Raw genomic sequence first — 22,971 nt, forward strand, 5'->3', positions numbered from 1 at the left:
TCAACACAGCAAGAAAACCCTAAAGGATAATTCCCTTCTGATGTTAGTTTTGAGCAGTTGCAGGGATCTGTCCTTGTGGGTTGACAGGACAGGGGTCTTGTAATCTTAAGAACGCCTCGTTGCCCAGCTCACACTTTAGAATAAGGTGGTCTCACACACTGACACACCACTGTGCCTTTCCAGAAGTCTGTGGAGGATGAATGGTGTAGAGACCCTCAGACCATTTCATCCACTGTTGAGGAAATCTTGCCCAAATTTTTGCAAAGCAGTGAATCAGATCTTAGAAGCTGGGTCAAGGGAATACTGAGTTATAAGAACATTTGCATTGACCAAAACAAAAAGTGCTGTTTTGGGCAAAGGATGAAACATCAACAGAAACAGAAACGACATTGCATGGCTATGAAGTATAAACAGACAAAAATAAAACATTTCCAATAGAAACATCCTTTTAAATATTAATTTGTGTATGTTACAGCAGTATCTACTCATGCTTCACAAAGTAGCACATCAATGTATATACTTTCAAATGCACATAATTTACAGCATTATTGATGAAAAAGACAGCAAAAGATCTCACATAAAGTTAAATCAAATTCAGTCTGGTCAAAATAGTTTGTGTATTTTGGCAAATTTATACAGAACTGGCTAGAGATTAAGATATACTGCTTGAAAATACATCAAGACTGATAACAAACCCTCTTCAGTCATGTAAAGAGAAATGAACCTATGCAGCCTAGCTAGACATTCTATTAAAAATTAGGAAGAGCAGACTAGGCAACATGATTATCTTTTCTACCTTTCAAATCCACATTTTTCCTATTAATATTTATGCAGAACACAAAAAAAGTTTTCTGTATCATTGTAATCAAAGAAAATAATTTCTGCTTTCTACTATCTCTCTAAGCTTTGCAGCAAAAAGGGATGATATAGTCATACCAGCAAACACAAATTCTGATTTAACATTAATAGTTTTTTTTTCCACAATGTTGCTGAATGATCCTGATGACATCCAAGAAGATATAATCATTTTTTCTTAGATAGGAGATATTACGTGTACTAGTTTATATGTGGTACATTATTTTCTTTTTTTCTATTATTGAAACAAAGGTTATTATCAGCTTGAAGCATAGAGCTGAACTAGAAACACAAATCGATAAAAAGGATCTCAAAAGCATGTGAAGGCTTTAGGCTTTAGATTGTGCAGATAATAAATAAAGTATATGCTTTTTGCCTTTTTCCAACACAGCGGAAACTTATTAATCAGCAGATTCCAATTCATCAGCACTCAGATTTAGGGCAACCTTTTATATTATACATGGAATACCTGCCTCAAAAGGAATGCAGCAGAATGCCTCCAAACAGGACTCCAAGCAGTGGACAAATAGCATGCATAACTTATTTAAATGGTGTATAACTTATTTAAATGGCACACCTGATAATGTCTGAAAAGATTTTCACAATAGTTAAGTAGGACCTGGGTTCTGCTGGTATAAGTTTCCAGCTAGGCAGCTTAGTTCTCTTCTGAATATTCTATTTTTCTGTGTCTTCCTTGCTGACAAGCTCCACTTCTGTGAGTTTGATACAGGGCCTGGGTGATGTTCCATAATCTGCACTCTGTAGGCATTTAGAACCATTTCTTCTGACCATAAAACTGAGAATTACAAGTTTCTAAGCACACCCTCAGCAAATAATGTCATTTTTTGTTAGTAGTTTTGTGGAATATTATCTCTTAAGGAATCCAGGGAAAACAACATACCCTCTCTACTGTGCAGTACTGCAATAAGATCATTATTTAGGTGGCACATTTTTCTTTTCTTTTCTAAGGTCCATTCTATTCACGGGAATTTTACTGGAATTCTGTAATACTATGAGTTTCCGGTTTTCCTTTCAAGAACATCAAACCAATTTACAACTCATTCTTACTCTAATTTCAAAGTCTTGTGCCTTTCCTTGACGACATTCTGGTCTTACATCTTTTTTTTTAACTTTCATCCTAATTTCTGAAACCTAGCTATGCACCATGCCTTTAAAAAGGCTACCTAGYCAAAACACCCTGTTGAAAATCCCTCACACAGCCCATGATATGACCAAGCCATTATTACAGAAAATGTCACATCAGTACAAAATGTGACAGTTCAACAATAACAAACAGCGCTGAACAAAGTCACCCTCAGTGCTTGCATCTGAAGATATTACTGCTGGCTCCTAAAATGCACCACTGCTCTCTGTTCCCCAAGCCTACAGTGCAGACACATGTAAACCTGTCACCACCGATGTGTCACTCGGCTCCAATGGGGCTGCAACTGCAGACTTGCTTTTTTGTTTTGCCTTATTTCAGGCAGTTACTTGAATGAATGATGCAGCAGTGTGGGAAATAGCACACTGTTTATGTAGATGTCATCTTACATCTGAGGTGCTATGTAAATGTCTATAGCTACTCTGGAGGAGTTAAATAAATGTGGTGTACAGAAGACCTAAAAAATACAGCAGCAACTGAAAGAAGTGAAAAAAAAAAACAACAAAATGGCTAAACACATCTTTGGTATGATATTATTTATTGATTTTAGCTGAAAGAGAGTATTTCCAACCCAAATCAATAATTTATAGCAACACACCAATGAAGCAGGAAAGATTTTTCCTGCACAGTATCAGGAGGGTTGTTCTATCTGAATAAAAATGTGTGGTTCTGTCTATCAATAAAAACATGTGCCCCGGTGAGGATCCAGAAAGGGAAACAGATGCTCAGATTTTGCATCAGTGCCAGTGAAACAGCACCAAGCTGCAGCTCATTCTTTTGAATTAAATTCTAGGGGGAAAATACACCATGTGCACACACCAGCTTTACTAATTTATTGTGGCATTCGCTCGGGGTCTGACTTAATTTATTTCTTTAGTTTTTTTAGTCAAAGGTTTGTGAACACTCAAGAAATGTTTCCTCAATTAAAAATCAATAGAACAGACACCGATGAGCATAGCAAATCATAATAGGATGTGCACAATGCAGAGCCGAGGTACTGGTAAAGCAAAATAGCCCTTGTTTGTGTTTATTTTTAAAACAGGCTGTAAATGCTGTRTTGCTCTGAATTCCTCTGACTCTCTTCCTCCCTGGAATACAGCTGACCTTCCACTGGCGTCTATCAATGTGCAGCACCGGCGGTGTCCACAGGGCATCTTGCATTCCTTACGTGCACTGCTAAAGGAAGCTACACGAAGTACCAGTTGCCTGCTTATATTCAAGTAGGTCTGCTCTGTTTTGTAACTCTGATAGCAACAACAACAAAGTTTGGATTGGGTTTGAATGGCGAAGAAGAAAGAAAAAAAGATTGACCATTTCAAAATATAACTGAGTTGCCTGATTTGAGATGTATTTTCTGGGCTTCTGGAAAAGTGCAAACTCAAAGCAATGGTGGGAATCAGAAAGGTGCAGGTAAATCTTTGCATGGAATTGATACATTTTTTTCCTCAAAGAAAATATCAGCATTTGGAAATTCTACTTTACATCAGAACTGAACGTTGAAAAGACTTACATTGGAAATATTACTCTGAAAATTAATATTTGAATTAAAATGCAGACTCCTCTCCAAAGGAGTTTTAAATTTACACTAGAACCTTTGCATAAGAAAAGAAGTTTATTTTAAATCATTGGATTTAAAACAAAAATGTTCAGGTTTGACTYGCACTATAAGGAAAATCAAATCATTATTTGAAACTTTCCACAAGGAAATGATCAATGGAATTAAAACTAGCATTGCCTAACAGGGAAATACTGTTCTTGTAACCAGCTACTTAAACACTTAAACTCACCAAAATTGTCTCTTTCTTTTTTCTAAGTCACTGTAAAAAAACTCCACAAATAATGTCTTTCAGTCCYGACAGAAAACAACCCCTGTTCTCCAGCAATGAAACCTTTTGTGAGCTCTGCACAAGTCCACTGCAGAGCTGAACTGCAGATACATGCGTAATATTTACATGTGCTACTTCTAATTTAAAGCAGGAGTTAAAACATGCTATTTCAGTTTTCTGTGAAGATAACTTTTTTCCTCTCCCTGAATCATGACAAAGCTGGATTCCTGGGGAAGTTCTTGCAATCTAAGAACATCTTCACTGCCCTTCACTTCGTGATGAACGAGAGGTCTTTCCTACCTGTCCATTGAAAGCTGAGCCACCAGCGTTACATCAGTGTTGTCTGAAGCAGGCTCATACTCGTAATGTAGAAAATACAAATGAGTGCGATGGACGGTGAACCGTTCTCGTCGAAATTCGTAGCACAAATCATCCTCATCCAGCTCAGACAGTTGTTTCTGGAGCTGTAAGGAAAGAGTGGACAGAAAGATACCTTCTTTACAATTCCCTGTGCAATCAGGAGAGAAAAAGGACAACTTGGGAACCTGCAGCATGAGGCAACGAGGAGATTAAGTGAGGCAGACAGAGGAGCAGTGATTTCCCAACCTCCATTCTGCCGCCTCTGTTGGAGGAGCTAAGCACTGGTAGATGGAAAAGTAACATCTTAAACTGACCATTAATTAATGCCTTGAGACTTATGGATTTGTACCAGTTTAATTTTGCACTGAAATTACTCATTGAGCTGTAGCTGACAGCATTAAGCCTACATTTTTAACAGGATTTGTGATTCTGGATATCCAGTTTGAGCAGTCCAAAGATGTCAGATTAACAGAAAACAGGTAATTTTTGTCTCTTGTGAAAATCAAGCCCTTTCAAAGTCAAAATGAGCCTCTCAAAAGGAAGTACTCCAATCTTGAGTCACTTTAACGTGTATTTTTAAGAGCAAAGTAAGTTCAGCTCTGGGAAAAGAAGGGAGAGAAAAAATCATCAACTCCCCAAATTTCTGGCCAATTTAATTCCTGAACTAAATTGCTTGAAAGCCAAGAAATTGGATAGATTATTTAAAAGGGACTTTAAAAAGCGCCAATTTAATTCCTGAACTAAATTGCTTGAAAGCCAAGAAATTGGATAGATTATTTAAAAGGGACTTTAAAAAAAAAAAAAAAAAAAAAAAAAAAAAAAAAAAAAAAAAAAAAAAAAAAAAAAAAAAGCACCCTTGTTGCAAAATATAATGAGTAAAAATTATTTATGGTCTTAACACATAAAACTAAGCTCTGAGTCACTCTAAAATGTAAATTTATAAAGGTATATCATTTATATACCTTATTACTTAAATAGGATTAACCAGAAAAAAAGAAGTTAAAATTATTTTAACAATTTTATAGTTTTTATTTACAGGATTTAACAAAAAATACATTTCACTTTAAAATCGTTTTGTGAAACACTTTATGAATTATATTAATATTTTTCAGATTTAAAAATATCTTGATTTTGCCCTGTTCAGAATRATATAAAGTAATATTTTGACACTATTTTTAAGGAAAGAATTGAAAAATATGGGAGTTTCTTGTAGTAATATTCAGAGAAGAAAAGCTCTTGTTCTTGGAACTGTAAGTATAATGGTTGCTGTCAACCATAATGCTCACAGCTGAATGTTTTCCTGTGAAGCCTGATGGAATAATTCCTGATATTTTCCTGTATATTACTCTTTAATCTTCTTGTGAATAATGGAAACAACCTCTTTGATTTCAATGAGCCTCTGGTTCTTCCTTGTTATTGTTCAACAGGGATCTTAAAACACCACCCAAGAGAGATTGCTTTTAGAAAGATGAGAATACGAATCTTGACAAACCTTTGCTCAAGCAAAACTTCCATTTAAATCAGGTTTCTTTTGGTGGAATAGAAATCAGGACTTCTTTTATATCTTGTTGAATTTTCATTCTGCAGTRTAAATCATCATTCAGCTGAGCCACTACTTCATTTTCCAAAGCACATTCAAACAGTCTTTGAATTAAAATCTGATATTGACAATGACTATCAAGAATACTTCATAATTTCTGTTTCTTCCTTGAACAGAAACATTAGCACACCCCTCTCAGAATCCTCAATCCACCTCAGGTTTATATGGTTAAAAATACAGCAAAGCAGTTGCTTTGCTCAAGGATACCTTACTATCTTACTTTACATACAAATGACTGGCTGGAAGTTTTTAATTGCACAGCAGCTATTAACCAGCCCTTCACTGAAAGATTATCGGATTATATTCGAGTTGCAAGCTTAAAGGGGTATAAATACTCTCTTTTTTTTTTTTTTTTTTCCCTATGATTTTATCCTGCAGTGTCAAGGCCTCAGAAAACTAGAAAGTAGGATCCACCCTGTGAAAATTTCCCTCGTGTTGGAAGCAATCCTGGATATTGCAGGCACCCTGGCTTTGGTCCAGCAAAACGTGTAAGCTCATGAGCTATCTTTGCGAAGCTAATAGCATGACATGCCCAAAGCATCGGGAGCGGCGTGCRGAGAGCTCTGCTGGATTGTGCACTGGGAAGCACAGAGACGCTCCATGTCGCCCGAGTTCTGCACGGTCGGGAAAAATTAGTCCCTGGAAATCTTCAGGGGATAATTAGCCAGCTTCTTTTCTCTTGTATCCAATCTATTTCAAGGACAATGCTGTTGTAGGTTTTTTTTTTTTCCTGCTATTTTTTCAAGTGAAATTCTTAGAGCTACCAGAGTATAATGGAGCAGTGCAGACAATTTCCAAAGCTGAATAAACAGGCAAATTTCTCCCTCCTTTCTTTCCTCCAGATCCTCYAAAACCATATTTTTGAAAATGGCTATCTTCCTATTTGAACACCTCTTTTCTTCTGATGCCTGACAGCAGCAGAAGGTGAAGAAAATGCTGCAAAATGAATCCTCAAAATCTAGGAGTGAAACCCGTCCTATATTTCTTTCGGTTAAAAATGCTCCATCTTCACAGTACATCTGAGTTTAACAAAACCAGTGTCTCTGCTCTCCAGCTTGCCTAACGTTTGCCAAAAACAAAAACACAACAGGGCAGAAAGTGAGGCAGAAGAAATAAAAACAAAATGTATTTTCAACATAACCAAAATAAACAAACAAAATAAAACAACAAAAAAGAATTCAGGCCATATCGTTCAATTCTAGCAATTCAGGAAAAAGAAGTCCTTCCTCAAAAAACAGTGTTTCTTTTGAACAAAGCCCAAGTTTTTGGTTTTGCTATGCATGTCTCTTGTACGCTAAACTCCGAAACATAAAGACTTATCCTTAGAGTGACAGTGTGTATATTGCAAAAGCAAGAACATGCTTAGCATGAGATTCACCGTTTCTATAAGACTTGTTTCTAGAAGTGGCCAGGACCACTAACTAGCCATGACCATGGGGGAAATCTCACCTCAAGGACATACTCTTGCAGGTGAAAAGAGGTGTTCTTTTCAGACTGTGTACAGTAGATGTTCTCTTAAGAAATACGACAGTGCAAAACAGCAAGTGCTTCCAAAGAGCATCATGATATTACTATTTCATATGTAAAATGGCAGCAACCAGAATGTGCAGTGACATCCAGGAGAGCAAAACAAAGAGGCAGGTATATCCAAAAACATAATGCATTTGCTAAGTTACTTCTCTGGCCGTGGCAGGTGATCAGACTTCTTCTCAAGGAAAGCAGCCTTTGAGGCTTGGCTGGACATACAGCACAAGTGGGACAGGGGGTACTGAACTCTATCGTAAATCCTCATCATTTACCATGTCCAGTTACCTGACTAACATGCTTATATGAGACAAGGTGGTGTATTCTAACCATGTGATAAGATTACCAACCCATATAATAAATGGCATACAGTGTGTACCTTCACTGACAAGCTGGTAGTCTGCTCATGAATCTCTTTTCAGCCTGTTTCTAGGATGAATATATTTATGATTAGCTGCTGCTTCTTTGCTTTTTTTTCTTTCTTTTTTTTTGAATTGCTGTATCACAAGAACATTTTACTTCCCACCAAAATCTATAGGTTTTCACCCCATGTGAGATGAATCCAAACCCAGGATCAAGAGTATTTTAGTTATAATCAAAACAAACAAACAAATGGTGTTTTACATATACTCCACCTGGGAGTCCTGGCTTCACCACAGCAGAAAGGAGGAAATCCGGGCTTCCTTCATGATGTACAATTTAGTTAGCAAGATTTAAAATGACAGAGTTCTCATCTGAGCAAAATCTATTTCCAGACATTTTAAAAGAGGTATTTGCACTTTAATTTCCCTCCTCCTCTCTGTTTCAGGTGTGCCAACAGTCCTGCACTGCCTCTGCATCTTAGCACCTCTCAGTCCTTGTTGTGCTCAACCTCACAAAACCCTCTGAGCGAATGAGATGCTGTATTCTGAGTCCCTTCAAGGTAAGGGGCTCTGCACTTATCCCTTTTACAGACTCTTAGCTGAGATGCCTGAATTAGTGTTCAAAAGGAGAGGAAAAAGGCATGTCCTAGGGCAATTTAGATCATCTTGCCTTATCCTAGGTGTGTGCAGTTAAGACTCACAGCACAAAGGCAACCCAGACATTGAGACAGACAGAAAATAACACCAGCTCAGGATGTAACTATAAGCTGGTTATAAAACGCAGCAGTTTCATTTTCTCCAGTGTAGCTGTCCCAGTTCCCACCAGTAGGCAATTTGGCTTGCAACATTTAGCACTTTTAAGAGTGTGTGAGCTAACTGTTGCCTTTAGCGTGGCATAAACACAACAGATGATGATGTAGGGAGAAAAAGCATTCACTGAGTCTTGTCTGGGGGATGACCTRCATAGAGCACTTCTGGCTTTTCTGACGATTAGTAGTAAAAGCAAGACTAATCCTATGTCAATTAAACCTTTATTCTTCTCACACTATAAAATTTTGTGCATTTGCTATGGGCCAAATTGTGTTTTCTTTGTAAAACAAAACTGCCAAAGAGAAGGATACTGTTTGAGCAACCTACCTCGCAAGAGGAAATTTGCTGTAGCTTATGAGAAGGTAGACAATAGTCTTGCTACAGGAAAGTAATGTACAGTCAACACTCGGAGTTTTCCACAGGCCTAACAGAGTGATCAATTCCGTTCATATAAAGTACAGTCTCCCTTGATCTCAACTGCAGCCGTGAGAGCTTGGTGCCCCATTCCACTACCCCTTGCCAAATACTCTTGGCTCAGCTGTTCCCGGTGCTCCCTTGCAGCACCGTTCCTTGACAGGTTGGTCTCCTGGCTTTTGTTTGCCCAGATTGTTCCCAGCCCTGGCCTTCTCATGTGGCGAGTTTCCCAGTCTCTCCTAAATCTTAATACAGTTTTCCTAATGGAAAAGTCCCTCTGCTATCACTAGCCCCAAGGTACCTGTTCAAGCAGGCTGCTAATTCCCTGCAGCTTTCCCAGTGCACCTATCCATGAGTCCTTCATGCTCGCAATGCAACCTCTCCAGACCTTATCTTTCAAGTGAGTCTTTCCCTTCTGCTTTTGACTGGGCTTTTTCCCTTTTACAAGCAAATCAAATATTTTTCACCTCYACACTGCTTGGACATCAGTGACGGCAACGGATATTGTTCAAAAGAAACATCATTTTCCCAAGGCCAGCACCCAGTAGAGAGCCTGCTCTCAGCGCAACTGTCTTCTCAGCCTTCTCAGCCTTCTCAACATGGAGGATGAGGGAGGGAGAAAAATGCTACTGAGGATGCATAAATCACACTTTTTCAACCTTATAATTTAAATAAAATTTTCACTAGGCTGGCAAAGAGCCCTGCCTAGCATACTTATTATATCTTGGTTTCTTCTCAGGAGCAAAGTGTACTTTCATGCAGAGGTCATCAGAAACGTATGATGTGAAATCCCCAAGCTTATCCTCAGGCTTGAAATTGAAAAAAAAAAAAAAAGAAAAAAAAAAAAAAGAAGAAAGAGGTATACTAGTGTGATGAAAAACTGAAGGCCCCATGATTCCCCAATCTAGCAATACTAGCAGTACAATGTGAAGTTTCAAGATACTAACAGGATATGCTACCAGCTCAGCATTTAATAATAATACTAGTTATAATATTAGAAACAACACAGCTGGGAAAGTCAGAATTTCCTCTGCAAACTGCCACAGATATGACAAAACTGTAACTTTAAAACACAGTCATACAAATGATGCAGATTCATATTCCTACACTCAAATTCTGCAGGAGGAAAGTGTTACCTACTATATCGGTCAGATTGTAAGCTCAGTGCCTACTTACTAACTTGGAAATTCCTTTTGCAGAATATTTCTAGACATTCAGAAATGGTTAAATTCATTAGTAAAATTTATACTATTTAGAACATTAGAACTTAAAATTATAAATTAGAATGTATACTATTTAGAACATTGCTAGCGTCAGTCTTCTGCTTTCTGATGGGTATTATAAGACACGGAAAACCATTTGCTGATGTGAAGAATCTCTGGTTTTGCACAAATAAAACATACATATTAAATAATTGTAAACTATATTAAATATATCAAATAATATTGTATATAAATATATTTAATATAAYAAGTTATATTAAATAATAGGTAAAAGGAAATTCATTTCTAAACAAGGGTTTCCAGTGAAAAAACTATTTAGAAATTTTTACAATTTTTGTTGTTTATTTCACAGAGTCACAGAACCATTGAGGTTGGAAGGGACCTCTAGAGAWCATCTAGTCCAACCCCCTGCTCCAGYAGGGACACCCAGAGCACGGGGCACAGGGTGGCATCCAGGCGGGTTTGGAAGWTCTCCAGAGAAGAGACTCCACAGCCTCCCTGGGCAGCCTGTGCCAGGGCTCCGTTTGATCAGGAATTTATTTATCTACTTGATCAGGAAAAGTCAAAATGCAGGAAATATGGACAGGTTTTTTTTTCCTGAAAATTCTTCTTTAAGGAGAATCTGAGAAGTAAGATTGGTGTGAAGTTTATCACTGATTTCCTTTTTTTTAAGGATAATAAAGGGAAATCAGTGATAAACTTCACACTGATCTTACTCTGGCTTTTGGGTCAAGACTTGAATGTCCGTAGTAGGCAATGATCCATTCAACCCTCAGATTTAAAGCCCTGGCAGAAACACCTTGTGAGAAGTAGCTATCTGCAGAAAAGAGGTTTTATGAGAATGATAAAAAGCTGAATGTGTGTCCGCGTGCAAAAATCAGACCTATGGTATCTATCTCCTAGTCTTAGCTGTAGAGTTACTATAGGAGACAAAAGATCCTGCCATACTATTTCAGGCTTTACAATGGGTCATTTGGAATGAAATGCTGGATATAAACATAAAAAGCAAATAGGAAACTCATAAAGTGGAGATTACCGTTAGGTTTGACTTCATACATTCCCCTAAAATGTCCTTCCTAGCATCAAAGCAGAAAAGGAGAGAAAAGTGGAAAGAAGCATGAAGCAAGTAGGATGGAATGACTAAGGAAGTAGCCTTCAAAGGCCCCTTGAGTTGATGGCAGGGTTTACAGGAGCATTTGGCTCCTATTCTGAATTTCCCACCCACAATCTGCACGAAGGGCAGAGAGGAGCTTTTAAGACCAGTCTGCAGAGAAGAGCCTGCTCTGTAACCTGGAACGGATGGGGACTGGCAGTTCTGTTTTATGACACAAAGATTGTGCAGGCACCTTCCTACTGGCTGTATCTGCAGCATATTCTCTTTCATAGACATACTTATATGCATTTTTAGAAATTCAGAGAGAAGTTTCCCAGCCCCTTAAAATTTTTCAATCTCTGTATCTCTGATTCCAACCCTGTCTGTTCATTCCTACATAGAACTTTTTACATCCTATTATCAGCACAATACAGCAGAGAATGCAAAGACTGCCTTTAGATCTGCGGTACTTTAACTCTTTAGCCACAAAAAAAAAAAAAAAAAAGGAATAGCCATCTGCCTGCATGCACACACACACACAAAGACTRTAAGATCAACCATTTAAACTAATGCCCCTTTATATCTCTCTGGTACTGTAAAATGTCCTTATTTTACATACAAGGGAAATACCTACTTTATATTAATTTTAAGGACATCTTGGTACTGCCATAGAAGTGTAAAGGGAGCTTAGAGTCACAGAATCAGCCCAAAAGTACAAACTGCCATACTTCATTATACATTTTACAGATATTTGCATTACAAATAAGATTCCTTAATTACAGGTTGCATTCTAAATAAAACACCATCACAAATATTAAACTGCAGAGCTGCAAAGGCTGGCATATTGGAACAAGACCTTAAGGGTAGATTACGAGTGACAAACTTGTAACAAGCCACCGTTCTTTGACAGCAGGGTGCAGTGGATTCAGCACTTAAGTACTTCTCTCCAATTACAAAAAGAGCAGAGCTTTTATATTCCAGCATTTTGTCACCTGGTCCATAGTGCAGGAAAGCACTGATAGCCAAAGTAGCACCTTTCACCCCTACACGGTGGTAACTGTATTTTGGGACAACTGTATTTTTTTTTTTCAGAGAAAAAAAAAGGTAACTGCAAAATAAATAGCATTTCCTGCCTCATACATATTTAAGTTTGCAAAAATCATAGCCTTTTGTGTAAAATATATGCCTAGGAATCCTAATGGAAATCCCAATGCAAATACCTGGCAGCATCTGATCTAGGCTGATCAAGTCCAGTATCCTGTCTCCAGCTGTGACCAACATCGGTGGCCCAGAGCAGAGTACGGAAGCAGAGGAGGTTTGTAGTGACACCTCCTCAGAATGTTCTCCTAGCCCTGAACCTGTGGTTCAAGGACTTCCTGCACCAAAGCTTTACAGCTCCTGATTGATTTTCTTTCCATGAAGAGTCATTTTTGAACATATGCATATTTTTAGCAACATTACCTCCTATTTGAGGCTTCATTACATCCTGGGTGAAATGTCTTCCTGTGTTTTGAACCTGCTATTGCTATTTCCGCTTCATGCCCCTAGTTCTTGTACTAGCAGGAATGACAAACAGTGGCTCCCTGCTCACTTTAAATGATGCTCTGTTTCTGAAGACAATGCTGCAATAGATCATGGGAATGTACCGTATTTTAATAGGACACCTTTGACAGTGCGTGTGCTACAGCAAAGAGAAAGAGAATGAGGAATTATCACATTAAAGAATGGAGAATGGTTTTCATTATAATCCTATTCTCCTACTTCGGCRATTCTACAATAAAAGGGCACATTCAGGTTTAAATAGAACGTATATCAAGTGTAACTAGCAAAAAGCTATGTCCACTCCTAAGTGATTACTCTAAGGCAAGTCAATGGTACATTTTTTCTATATCTAATTGTGTTGATAGAAGACAGTTAAATTTGGGTGTCTCTTGGCATGGTATTTTTGTACCATGCTTTTTCAAGTATGCTTTTTAAAAAAAATTATAAATGGAAAAAGGAGCAACAGTTCCTTTTCAGACACCAGCCATACCATATAGCATATTGCATTCTACTAGTCTTGAATAAGAAATAGGCTGGAACAGTCATTTCCAGTGTCTGTCAAATAGAAACAAGTCCAGAAAAATGAGCCATTTTAAACTTTTAGGATAACTGCTTTTAGCACCAAGAACTTGCATTCACTATATACTGCTCCCCAACTATGTGTCATCTGGTATAAATCTGCTTATTAAGGATTTACAGAGCTCTGGAAAAGATAGTAAAAAGTCTGTGCCTGCATTCAGGCACTCTTCTAACCTTCCTACCTAACATCTTGCAAATTCAATATAATATTATTCAGCATTCTTATTTAAACAAAAAAGCATGATATTTTTACTGCAGTTTTTATTTTTTTCCTTTTTTGTTTAGATCTCCCCTTTTTATACCCTCTGCTTCAGCTTATATATCTAGATTTGTCTGATTAGTTTTTCACTGGTCTTTTATCACATTCAATTAATTTGATTCTCTAAAAGCCTCTCATTTGTGCAGAGGCTTTTCTTTCCCCACGTGCTTTTGCCCTTGCTGTACTCTCTCTGCCTGACTCCTCCCTTTCCTCACAGTCACTGTTTATCTCCAGAGAGTTTATCACAGTTTTCCCTCCCCTCTTTTGTAAGATGGTTTGATGGCAGAATGAGTATCTGGGAAGATGTGCCTTGAACTAAAATACATTTAACCTCTAAAAGCTGAAGTTAAAAAAATGTGGACAGATCTCCTGTGGTCATATTATCCACAGCCTAAATGGCAATACCACAAGCCCCAGTGGGGAAACYGGGTATACAATTACGTCTTAACTGCTAATGTGTACATGATACTGTCTCTGTTTTACTGCTTTTTGTACAGAGGGTTTCGTTTGTTTTAGAGAATAATTACTTTTTTCTTGAAATAACATAAAAAGTTACAGGTTTATTTTTCTTTCTTTTTGTACTGCATAGCTAAAATTGGTATCTCCGAAGGCCAYACCATACACAAGGAATTCACATGGATGAGTGTATAGATGTTTCAATTAACATATGTATATGTTGGATTTATACATACACTGGAACACACACATAGGCACTTTTTACTGTAAACATCCTTGATTTCAATGACTTTCAAAGGACTTTTCTCATCTGACATGTTCCTATTAAAAGTTTTACACAGATACATATAACTGCTGCTGTGCTCAGCTGGGGCAGGGCAGAAAACTTTAGAATCTCACAGCTTGTATAAATCTTGAAGTATTCATTCATTTTATAATTTGCAGCATGTAAAAAAAATCAAATACCTAGTCCAACAGTACTGACATTTTCATTTCATTGCAAGTTAGCATGTACTAGCCATGTACTAGACAGCATCATCTTATGCTGAACAAACATCAGAGCATGAAACATTACCTTCCCTGGAAAAATTTTATGTCTAAGGGAGAGATGTGTCAAATTGCCAAATGAAATGAAGAGCCCAAATCCAATATATTCAATTTGTGATCTTAGCTTTGTTGGAGATTTTTAGAAGTCAGCATAGGAAAAAAAAAAGGAGAAAGGCAATGAATATGACAGTTTTACAAGTGAGGAACAGTGAGTTTAAACATTTTGCATCACTTTTGGAATCTGAGCATTGACCTTGATTCTCCTGAGGCCCTATGCACTGCGTTGCCCACACCAGCAMCTTGCCATGTTTTCACATTCACTATGTCTTGTATGAAACACTCTTTAAATCTTGAAGCCCTAGGCATCCCACTTACATTTTCACTGTTAACGTCTGTCTCACTGGGGCAGCCAAAGAGTTCCCGTCTCAGCAAGTTCCCATCATATTCTAGAAATGTCAGGTAGAGGTTGCGGAAAAACTCCACATGCTTGTTTTTCACTCTCAGCTTCTTTGGCGAGTTCCAGTGAATCACCTCAGAGGAAGAAAAGAGAAAACAGACCTGCGGTTAGACTACAGATTTGCTTTATTCACTGGCTTTATGTGCATGCAGTTTACTGTCCTCTTAAGAAAAAAAACCCCACTATGCAGATACTTCTTTCAGTCTTTTAATAAGGAATACTTTGCTGCATCGTTCAGATGTAACTGCATACTGTATAAATGATGTATTTTACACTCCTGCATAGAATAACTTGTACATTTGCCTTGGTGTATTCTCCTAGTTCGTGATGCAGCCSCTCATAAATGTTGCCATAACTTTAATCCTGGCCTGAGTGGTTATAGACACTACTGACCGGAGTGGCAGTATGAGGGAGAAGGGAAGGCTGATATTAAACATTAACCTCAGATATCCATGTGACTGTTTCGGCTAATGATTCACTGTTTCAGGCCAGGTAGATTTTCCTCTTGTTAGGTATTGAGAAGGAAAAAAGCCTCAAATAAATTTCTGTATTGATTTACCCCCCCCGTCAAAAAGGGATGAATTTAATCTGACTCCCTTTTCGCCATTACTTTGTTTAAACAAGGCTGATCTCAGTCGCATTGCACAACATAGCAATACAGTACAATGCTTCACCCTTTGAATTCCTATTTCAAGCAGGTATTTAGCCTCTGCTAATGGGAGGTAACTCTCACACTCGCCTAGATTTGACTCTAATGCTGATATAAAGGGCCTGATTCTCATTTACATCAAGGCAACTTTTCACTGCTTTCTGACAAAGTGAACAAGAAGGGAGCCACAAGGAAAATCTAGGAGGGAATCAAAAGTGGCTTGTAGGAATGATTTCCTTTTTTAGAGGAAATATTTTTGGCATTAAAAAAAATGCTTTACATCCAGTTTTATTGTAAGTTCTCAAGAGATTAGAGAAAAAAAAGAGAAAAAAAATCCACTGGGAATACTTCCAAGCTAGGTGCTCTGGAGAGGTTCTCTGAATCCATTTATCTGTGTAAAGGTGACATGTCAGTCACACACAGCCACAGACCTCTTTGCCACCAAGCTGTACTACCAGCTGCTGATACATCCCTCCCTAGGATTTCACTACTGAAGCTACGGGGATTTCAGAAAACCATACAGGCAGTTAGAGAAAAGCAACTATAGGGAGTTCTGGATCACTTTGGAAGTAAGTAAATCACTTTTTCCAATCAAAGGAGCACTTCACATCCAGACCAGGAAGCAGATACACACCATACAAATCTCAGAGATTACTTGTAATAAGTATATTTGGTACAGATGTTTTGCATAGATGAAGCTACATCCTTTGCTGATTTTACATTTATCTGCATATTCATATCTATAGCTTGAATGTGAAATAACACATTGCTTCAATATGTGTTGAAAAATGAGAAAAAAAGAAAGAAGCTTTAGTTAGCATTGCTGGAATGGGATATAAACTCAACACATTTCCTGCACTGAAAAAATGGATCTTTAAATCTCACTTCTCTGAAAACAACTTGATGTGTTTCATCTGTTACATTAAACTGCAGCAAAAGAGAAAAAAAATGACTGAATTCTACCTCATGCAAACAGGCAAACATAAATAGTAGCCTAGTGCTAAAGGAATCTAAAGGGTTCTAAAGGGTACTGGTGCACATTTTTTTTCCCCTAATAGRCACAGAATGAGAATTGCTGATGCGTTGGTTGCTAGTATGTCTTTAAGAGAGGAGATCAGTGTACACAGACAAACTGGAAAATGGGAACAAAAAAAAAAAAATCATTTCTGTGCAAAATTTTTATCTGCTAGTCCTCCATGTGCACTTCCTTCCAGAAGTCTTCATGAGCATCCTAACTCTCTGGTGGGCACTCTGTCTACTCACACAAATAACCTTCAGCACTGAAATGTTTAATGATCATAAACTCCAACACTGTGACAGGACAGGATTCCCAACTCTGAAAGGATTTCCCATCAACATATACTATGTCACATCACAGCTGAGTAGTGGTTGATGTCTCTGCTCAGTTGTGTGGGTGATGTCAAGTCCAGACAACTGCAGTTGTATGTGTAGAGTCTATTTGCTGCTGTGCTTCAAAATGTTGTTCTGTGAGTAAAAGCTGGTAAGCATCAAGGGTCTAGCTGGTGGTTGAGATCTGATCAGATTTGAAACGTGTCAGGTTGCTGTACGTGTACAGATGTCAGGGGAGCACGCAGTCAACTGAAGAAAGCTGAACGGAGCTGATGACTGTCTAAAAAAGTTGKKTTTTTTTTAATCAAGAAGAACAGCACATGTCAATGCAGCTAAAGAACAGAAAGGAAGTAAGAAACCATCTGGATGACCTGAGGTAGAAAAAACACAAAACAGGTCTAGTGAAAGAGCAGCCTGTTTTTTAAATGTAGCATGATTAGAGAAATATTATGTGATACATGAAAGCGCAAAGAAGAACAGTAGATTTCTCCAGGCAAAGACTCTTAACCATCAGTATATAGCACTACATCCATAAACGTTTTTTTTTTTTTTTCTCTCTCTCTCTCTCCTGTCAGCCCATGAATTCACTTTGGGTTTTGTTTGCATCTGTCTGATTTGGTTTATTGCACTAAGAGCAACACTTGGAGCTGCACAGGCCAACAAGTCCTTGTGTGAACTGTGATGGGCATCAGTCAGGTACATAAAAACAGTCAGTTGCACAGTAAGGCCATAGCCWAGGCCATTATGTGACTATTAATACATTCACTATGGACAACACTGAATTGCTTGGGGAAAAGATAAATTACCTGGAAAAAAAGACTGTAGAAATTAGCAAAAAAACTTCCCACTAAAAAAAAACCCAAAAAACTCAATGTCTGCTTTGTTTATAGCCTGACAAACTGTTCTCCCAAAACTGCAATGAGRAAGTGAAACTAGAATTTAAAATCTTATTTCTGTAATATCCCTTTTTCAAGATCAAACGTAATACTGCATCATTTTCCCTCTTAATTCCTGAGCTATTGCAAAGCTCTGGTGGCTGGCAGGGAAAATTGCAGTGCTGTTGTCTGGACAGACATGGTGCTATCCTTCAGCCTGTCCCACAGACCCTTCCCACGCTTGATCAAGACCTCCTGAGAACTGAGGAAATTATCCTCCTAAATCTTCATTTAGCAATTTAAGTACCAAAAGATCAGAACATAAAATTCCACAGCTATTTAACACTTGGTTAGTTGTCATTAAGCAACTTGGCACTATCTACATTTCTGTTAACACTACCCTAGTTAATCAGCAGCCGTTACCGCTCACTGATTAGGCTCAGTCATCCTCCTGGAATATTTCCATGTATTTTGTGACCTAGTGAAACCGGCTATACCAAACTGATAGTTCCTATTTATTCACCAGCTAAATCACTCAAATCATGATGCAACTGGAGCCTTATAAACTGGCAGTGGCATCTGAGATGGAAGGCTACACCAGGATGYTGGTAGAATATGAGAGAGCTCTAAGGTTGGTCACCTACCCAGTCCTCTGCTGAAAACAAAAAATCCCAGAAAGTCTTGCAGGTTTTCAGCTGCRTTGCCCTCCTTGAGAACATTAATTATTTCAAACCTCAAGTCCAAACCACTAAAYTATAAGCTTTGATGTCTTATTTCTATGGGTACCCTTCTCACCACCCTAAAGGGCCTTCTCTCTCCACAAGAAATATTTAGTCAAATGCTTCCTTCTCCACCATCTTTCTTTTTTTTCTCTAGACAGATATTGGGAATTTTTCATTGTTTCAGCCCTTAAGAAAACAGAGAATCCACCTGTGGCTCTCTTTCTACTATCTACTTTACAAGCTGAAGGCATAAAAAGTAAAAATAAATTAACAATAAAGAGTTTCATTTTTACAAAGCTCTTAATTAACCCTATGAGCACTCTAAAACTTAGATAAAGAAATTAAAGCAATATTTTATATATGGAGAGCTATTCCTATTTAAAAGCTAGGCTCCTTTGTTCTTACATAGGCCAACAGGAATTTCTCACTGAAATCAAGAGGAGTAAAATGCTCAGTAAATCTGCATATAATTTATGTCACTTTAATATGATCTCAATAGTCTTTCTTTTAGACCTGCTATGGTTGAAAAGTTTGGTTTAAATATCATCAAGAAAGCACTACATTCATGTCTTCTAGTATCTCAACCAGAGATGCTTAGAAATTCTCCTTTCAAACTATGCTTTGTCAGATAAAACTTGCTGAATTAAAAAAAAAAATCTCTTAAAAGGTCAAATATTTCACAAAAATCTTATCATGGAGACTTTATACCTCCAGTGTGCTACTTCTGACATAGGCGAGCGGAGAAGACTCATGTTGGAGTAGCCAGCAATTCGGAGGTAATAGACACTGCTTCTGGATGCAGAATGTGGACGCTGCCTTGCCCGATTTGGTGACCATGATCCCAGTGAGTACTCTGCTCCTTTGCTTTTGCCCATGATGGCTAAAGATCACTATCTCTGCCAATTTTTCTACTAAAGTTCTTAATTTGTTCTCAGAGGAGTTGCAGCTCTCCTTTCAACCCCCACACAAATGTTTAATGYGAGACCTCCATAAATTGATTTTCGATGGTCTATTCCCACTAAAAACACCTCTGTAATACCAAGGCACTCCCTTCTTGGCAGAGCAGCTGAAACACTACATTCAAGGGAGGGTTATGCTTATCCCTCTTGGGCCCTTACTCCTCTCAATGAAGTTCTTCCTTGGGCAGCATTAAAAGGTGCAAGGCTGCAGAGTGCCAGAACTGTTGCAGATCACGGCTGAGGTGCTTGGACAGAAGGGGKTGGCTCAGGAACTGGAATAGAAAGAGGTGTGAAAGGTCATGTTTGAGGAAGACCTGAAATGATTTTGGTTATGGACAAGTAGTATAAACTTCTTGTTACTACTACTTTTTGTGGCCAKCTCATAAGTTTGTTCTAGTGTGGAAGAGGCTCCCCAGGAAAGCACAATGAATGAAAGATTTCCCTTTCCAAAATTGTTTTATAAGGCTAATTATCTATCTGCTAATTTAACCTAAGTAGTTCAAAGCCAACTTAAGMAGCAATCAATGAGATTTCAAGCATTTATGATTTCAAGCATTTATTTATTTTGAGGAGTAAATTCTAATAATTTGATATACTCCCAGGGAAAAATCCAGGATCCCTGTTTGTGACTGAATTGTCAGATTCTCTCTGTGTAAGTAGCATCTGTATCCTTGACAACCACACTTTTCTTCARCACTGACTCATTCAGTGAGGTCATGATTCATTGTTAGAGGCATCACAACTCATTACTCTCTTTCATAGGATTTTCCTGCCATTTGGTTTGTGCCAAACCACAGTAATTGAGATTTCATCCCATACAAGWACAAACTGTTAACCAGAAAGGAAAGTAAGCAGGGCCTAAACCAGCAAAGGTAACATTTAGATGAACCTCAGTTCCAGAGAGATCCCCAAAGGCTTCAAATGTTGGTAAGACATGGTCCTGAACACTYGTCTACTCACACTGTGGTCTGCTGGGGACCATGTAAGCAGCTGAGATAAATGAGTTCTGATAGGCAGTGGATGCCTTGAGAGAATGACTATAAGCACTTGTGCATCCTCTGCACAGCCTTCAATAGTAATTCCCAAGAGCTTCTTCAAGGTGTAACAAATACTATGCACAACCAAGCACCTCTGTCCTTCAGAGGCTGCAAGTAGCTCCCCTAGCAAGAAGAATTAAAGGGCATCTGTTCCCACTTGCTCTCTATTAAAATYGTTCACTTGCTCTCTATTAAAATTGTTCAGTTCAAGAGATTCTTGACTGATGTGAAACACTGGTAAAACAGGTGACCTCAGGTGGGGGAAAGGAAGACTCCTGTCTGTGCAATTGTTTATAAGAGTAATGGCTTCATATGACACATAGAGCAGAACAAAACTGGAGTCTAGTTGTCTACCCTGTGGCTTCCAGCCCTATAGTTTACAAGACATGAGCTACATAAGCGTTTAGATAAGCAGTATTATTAAAGTACTTTTATTCTGATGTTGCTTTACAGGGATTTAAAGCTAAGAGGCACAGCTACMTAACACTCGATTATATATAAATACTATCTCTTATACCTGCTCTGCAAGAGCTCCATATACATGTCTTCCCACAATCAARTGGGACAATCGCATGTGATGCTCAGCTGGAACAAGCAAGCAGAGCAGAGTTCAGCACAACCATGTCAGCCTCTAACAGATGACAACACAAATATTGTTAAAGTTGATACGGATGCATCATAATGAGGACTAATTAACTAACAAGGACCAAATGGAAGGATAAGAAGCCTCTTCAGGTGATACAAAATATTCAAGATCCACAAGGGCCTCTAAAAATCATACTTGCTATCTCATAAACAAAGCAAAGCAGGTTAAGTTTACTTGAATGACAGCCAACCACGGGGTTTCTCTAAGTTTATTTGACATAATGTCATGTATAAAAGACAACAAATCCTCAGATCTCATGGATTTTGAGAGCAAATGGAATTAAATCAGAATTCTTTCCATCTGATGTGGGAAATAGTCTGATTTGACTTGAGGAATATTCRGCTAGACCAAGTTCAGCATGGAATTTAAACCTCTTCTTCCCTTTCCTTCTTTCCTATGCCATCCTTCTTAATCCTACAGTATAAACTTCACAATCTGTCYTTCTCCCCTTCTTGCCCTGGAGGGTTCTCCTACCTAATTTTTTAGCCCAGTCTTACTATGAAATACAGGATGTGCCAAAAAACATTATTCCACAGCATCTATATTATGCCATGAAAACTTAGTGATTAAGAAATATATTTTCAAACTTGGACTAACTACATCTGCTGCTTAGTTGTAAGGAGCACACACCAAAACAATGTAATTCCTTTTTACAATTARAAGTTTTCTAATGTTCATAATAGATTTTCACAAATTTGATATTTCTCATTAAAACACAAAACAACCCACTCAGKGCTGCCTAAGGGCCATCTTTAAATGATGAATATGGCCAGAGTGTCACTGAAGTCAGTGGGACTTATTTGCACTAGATAAAGCTCTGCTCCCTTTCCAAAGGGAGAAATAAGTCCAATTCAATGGAGTACTTTTGGGATATGCCTAATATTAGTGTTGTGATTACGTCCAGTGTAGCTGAAGAAATTGCTTGCCTGTCTGTAGGTTAGGCATCTTACTCCAGAGAACCTGTGGAAGATAYTCTGCATCTCTGTCATTCCTCATTGCCTGTACTGTAATGATTTTGAGAGTGTGATACAGTATAATCAGTAACCAAACCTAAGTCATACTGGTAAACATAAAATTGACAGTGAAAATAGAAGATTCCATTTTTATTTAGCAATTTTCATTATATGAATATCAGTAGGGTTAATTATGTGCCAGGTGTCCCACATCTGGGGGGGATTAGTCAATTTGTTCACTGGAGCCCAGTTAGAGTGATGTGGTCACTTAGTCATTAGAGGGCTACTCTGGGATGGATGAACTGAACCTCTTCCCAGCACCATTGATGGAACTGAACAGGAACATGATTTAATTGCCAAAATAAAAACATGCAGCAACATTTAAGGCACTTTAGGGTAACTTGCCTGCTTATAAACTGCCACAGCAAAAGGTTATGGAACTCCCACAGATCCGAGCTGTATCTGATTGCCCCATGTACATGCATCTGATAGCCTATGTGACTTGAAATGTGTAGGGGTAACTGAATCAAGCCCTAGATCCCTAATGATTAGCTTCAATATTTTGTTCTTATTTAAGTGCAGGTGTCCTCATCTGACAGTGAACCCCACTGTGACTATCTCAGCTGATTATACAAATTAATGTAAACTCATAATTCACCGAAAAAAATGCCATAACATCTCCCAGATAAAAGGTGGTGTATTTTTTTAAAAT

General features: G+C 38.1%; 1 protein-coding gene across 1 annotated transcript in view; it reads right to left on the reverse strand.

Annotated features, from left to right (window-relative positions):
• Positions 1–22,971, reverse strand: part of LARGE1 (LARGE xylosyl- and glucuronyltransferase 1) — a 260,231-nt gene that overhangs the window by 16,652 nt on the left and 220,608 nt on the right. The window contains exons 11-12 of the mRNA XM_026052233.1: positions 14,987–15,142; positions 4,144–4,307 (exon numbers count right to left, since the gene is read on the reverse strand). Coding sequence (XP_025908018.1) covers positions 4,144–4,307; positions 14,987–15,142 — 320 coding nt within the window. The remainder of the gene's footprint in view (positions 1–4,143; positions 4,308–14,986; positions 15,143–22,971) is intronic.

The sequence above is a fragment of the Nothoprocta perdicaria genome, unplaced genomic scaffold (genome assembly GCF_003342845.1).
Source record: "Nothoprocta perdicaria isolate Ctin4 unplaced genomic scaffold, notPer1 scaffold_86, whole genome shotgun sequence".
In the NCBI taxonomy this organism is placed as follows: Eukaryota; Metazoa; Chordata; class Aves; order Tinamiformes; family Tinamidae; genus Nothoprocta; species Nothoprocta perdicaria.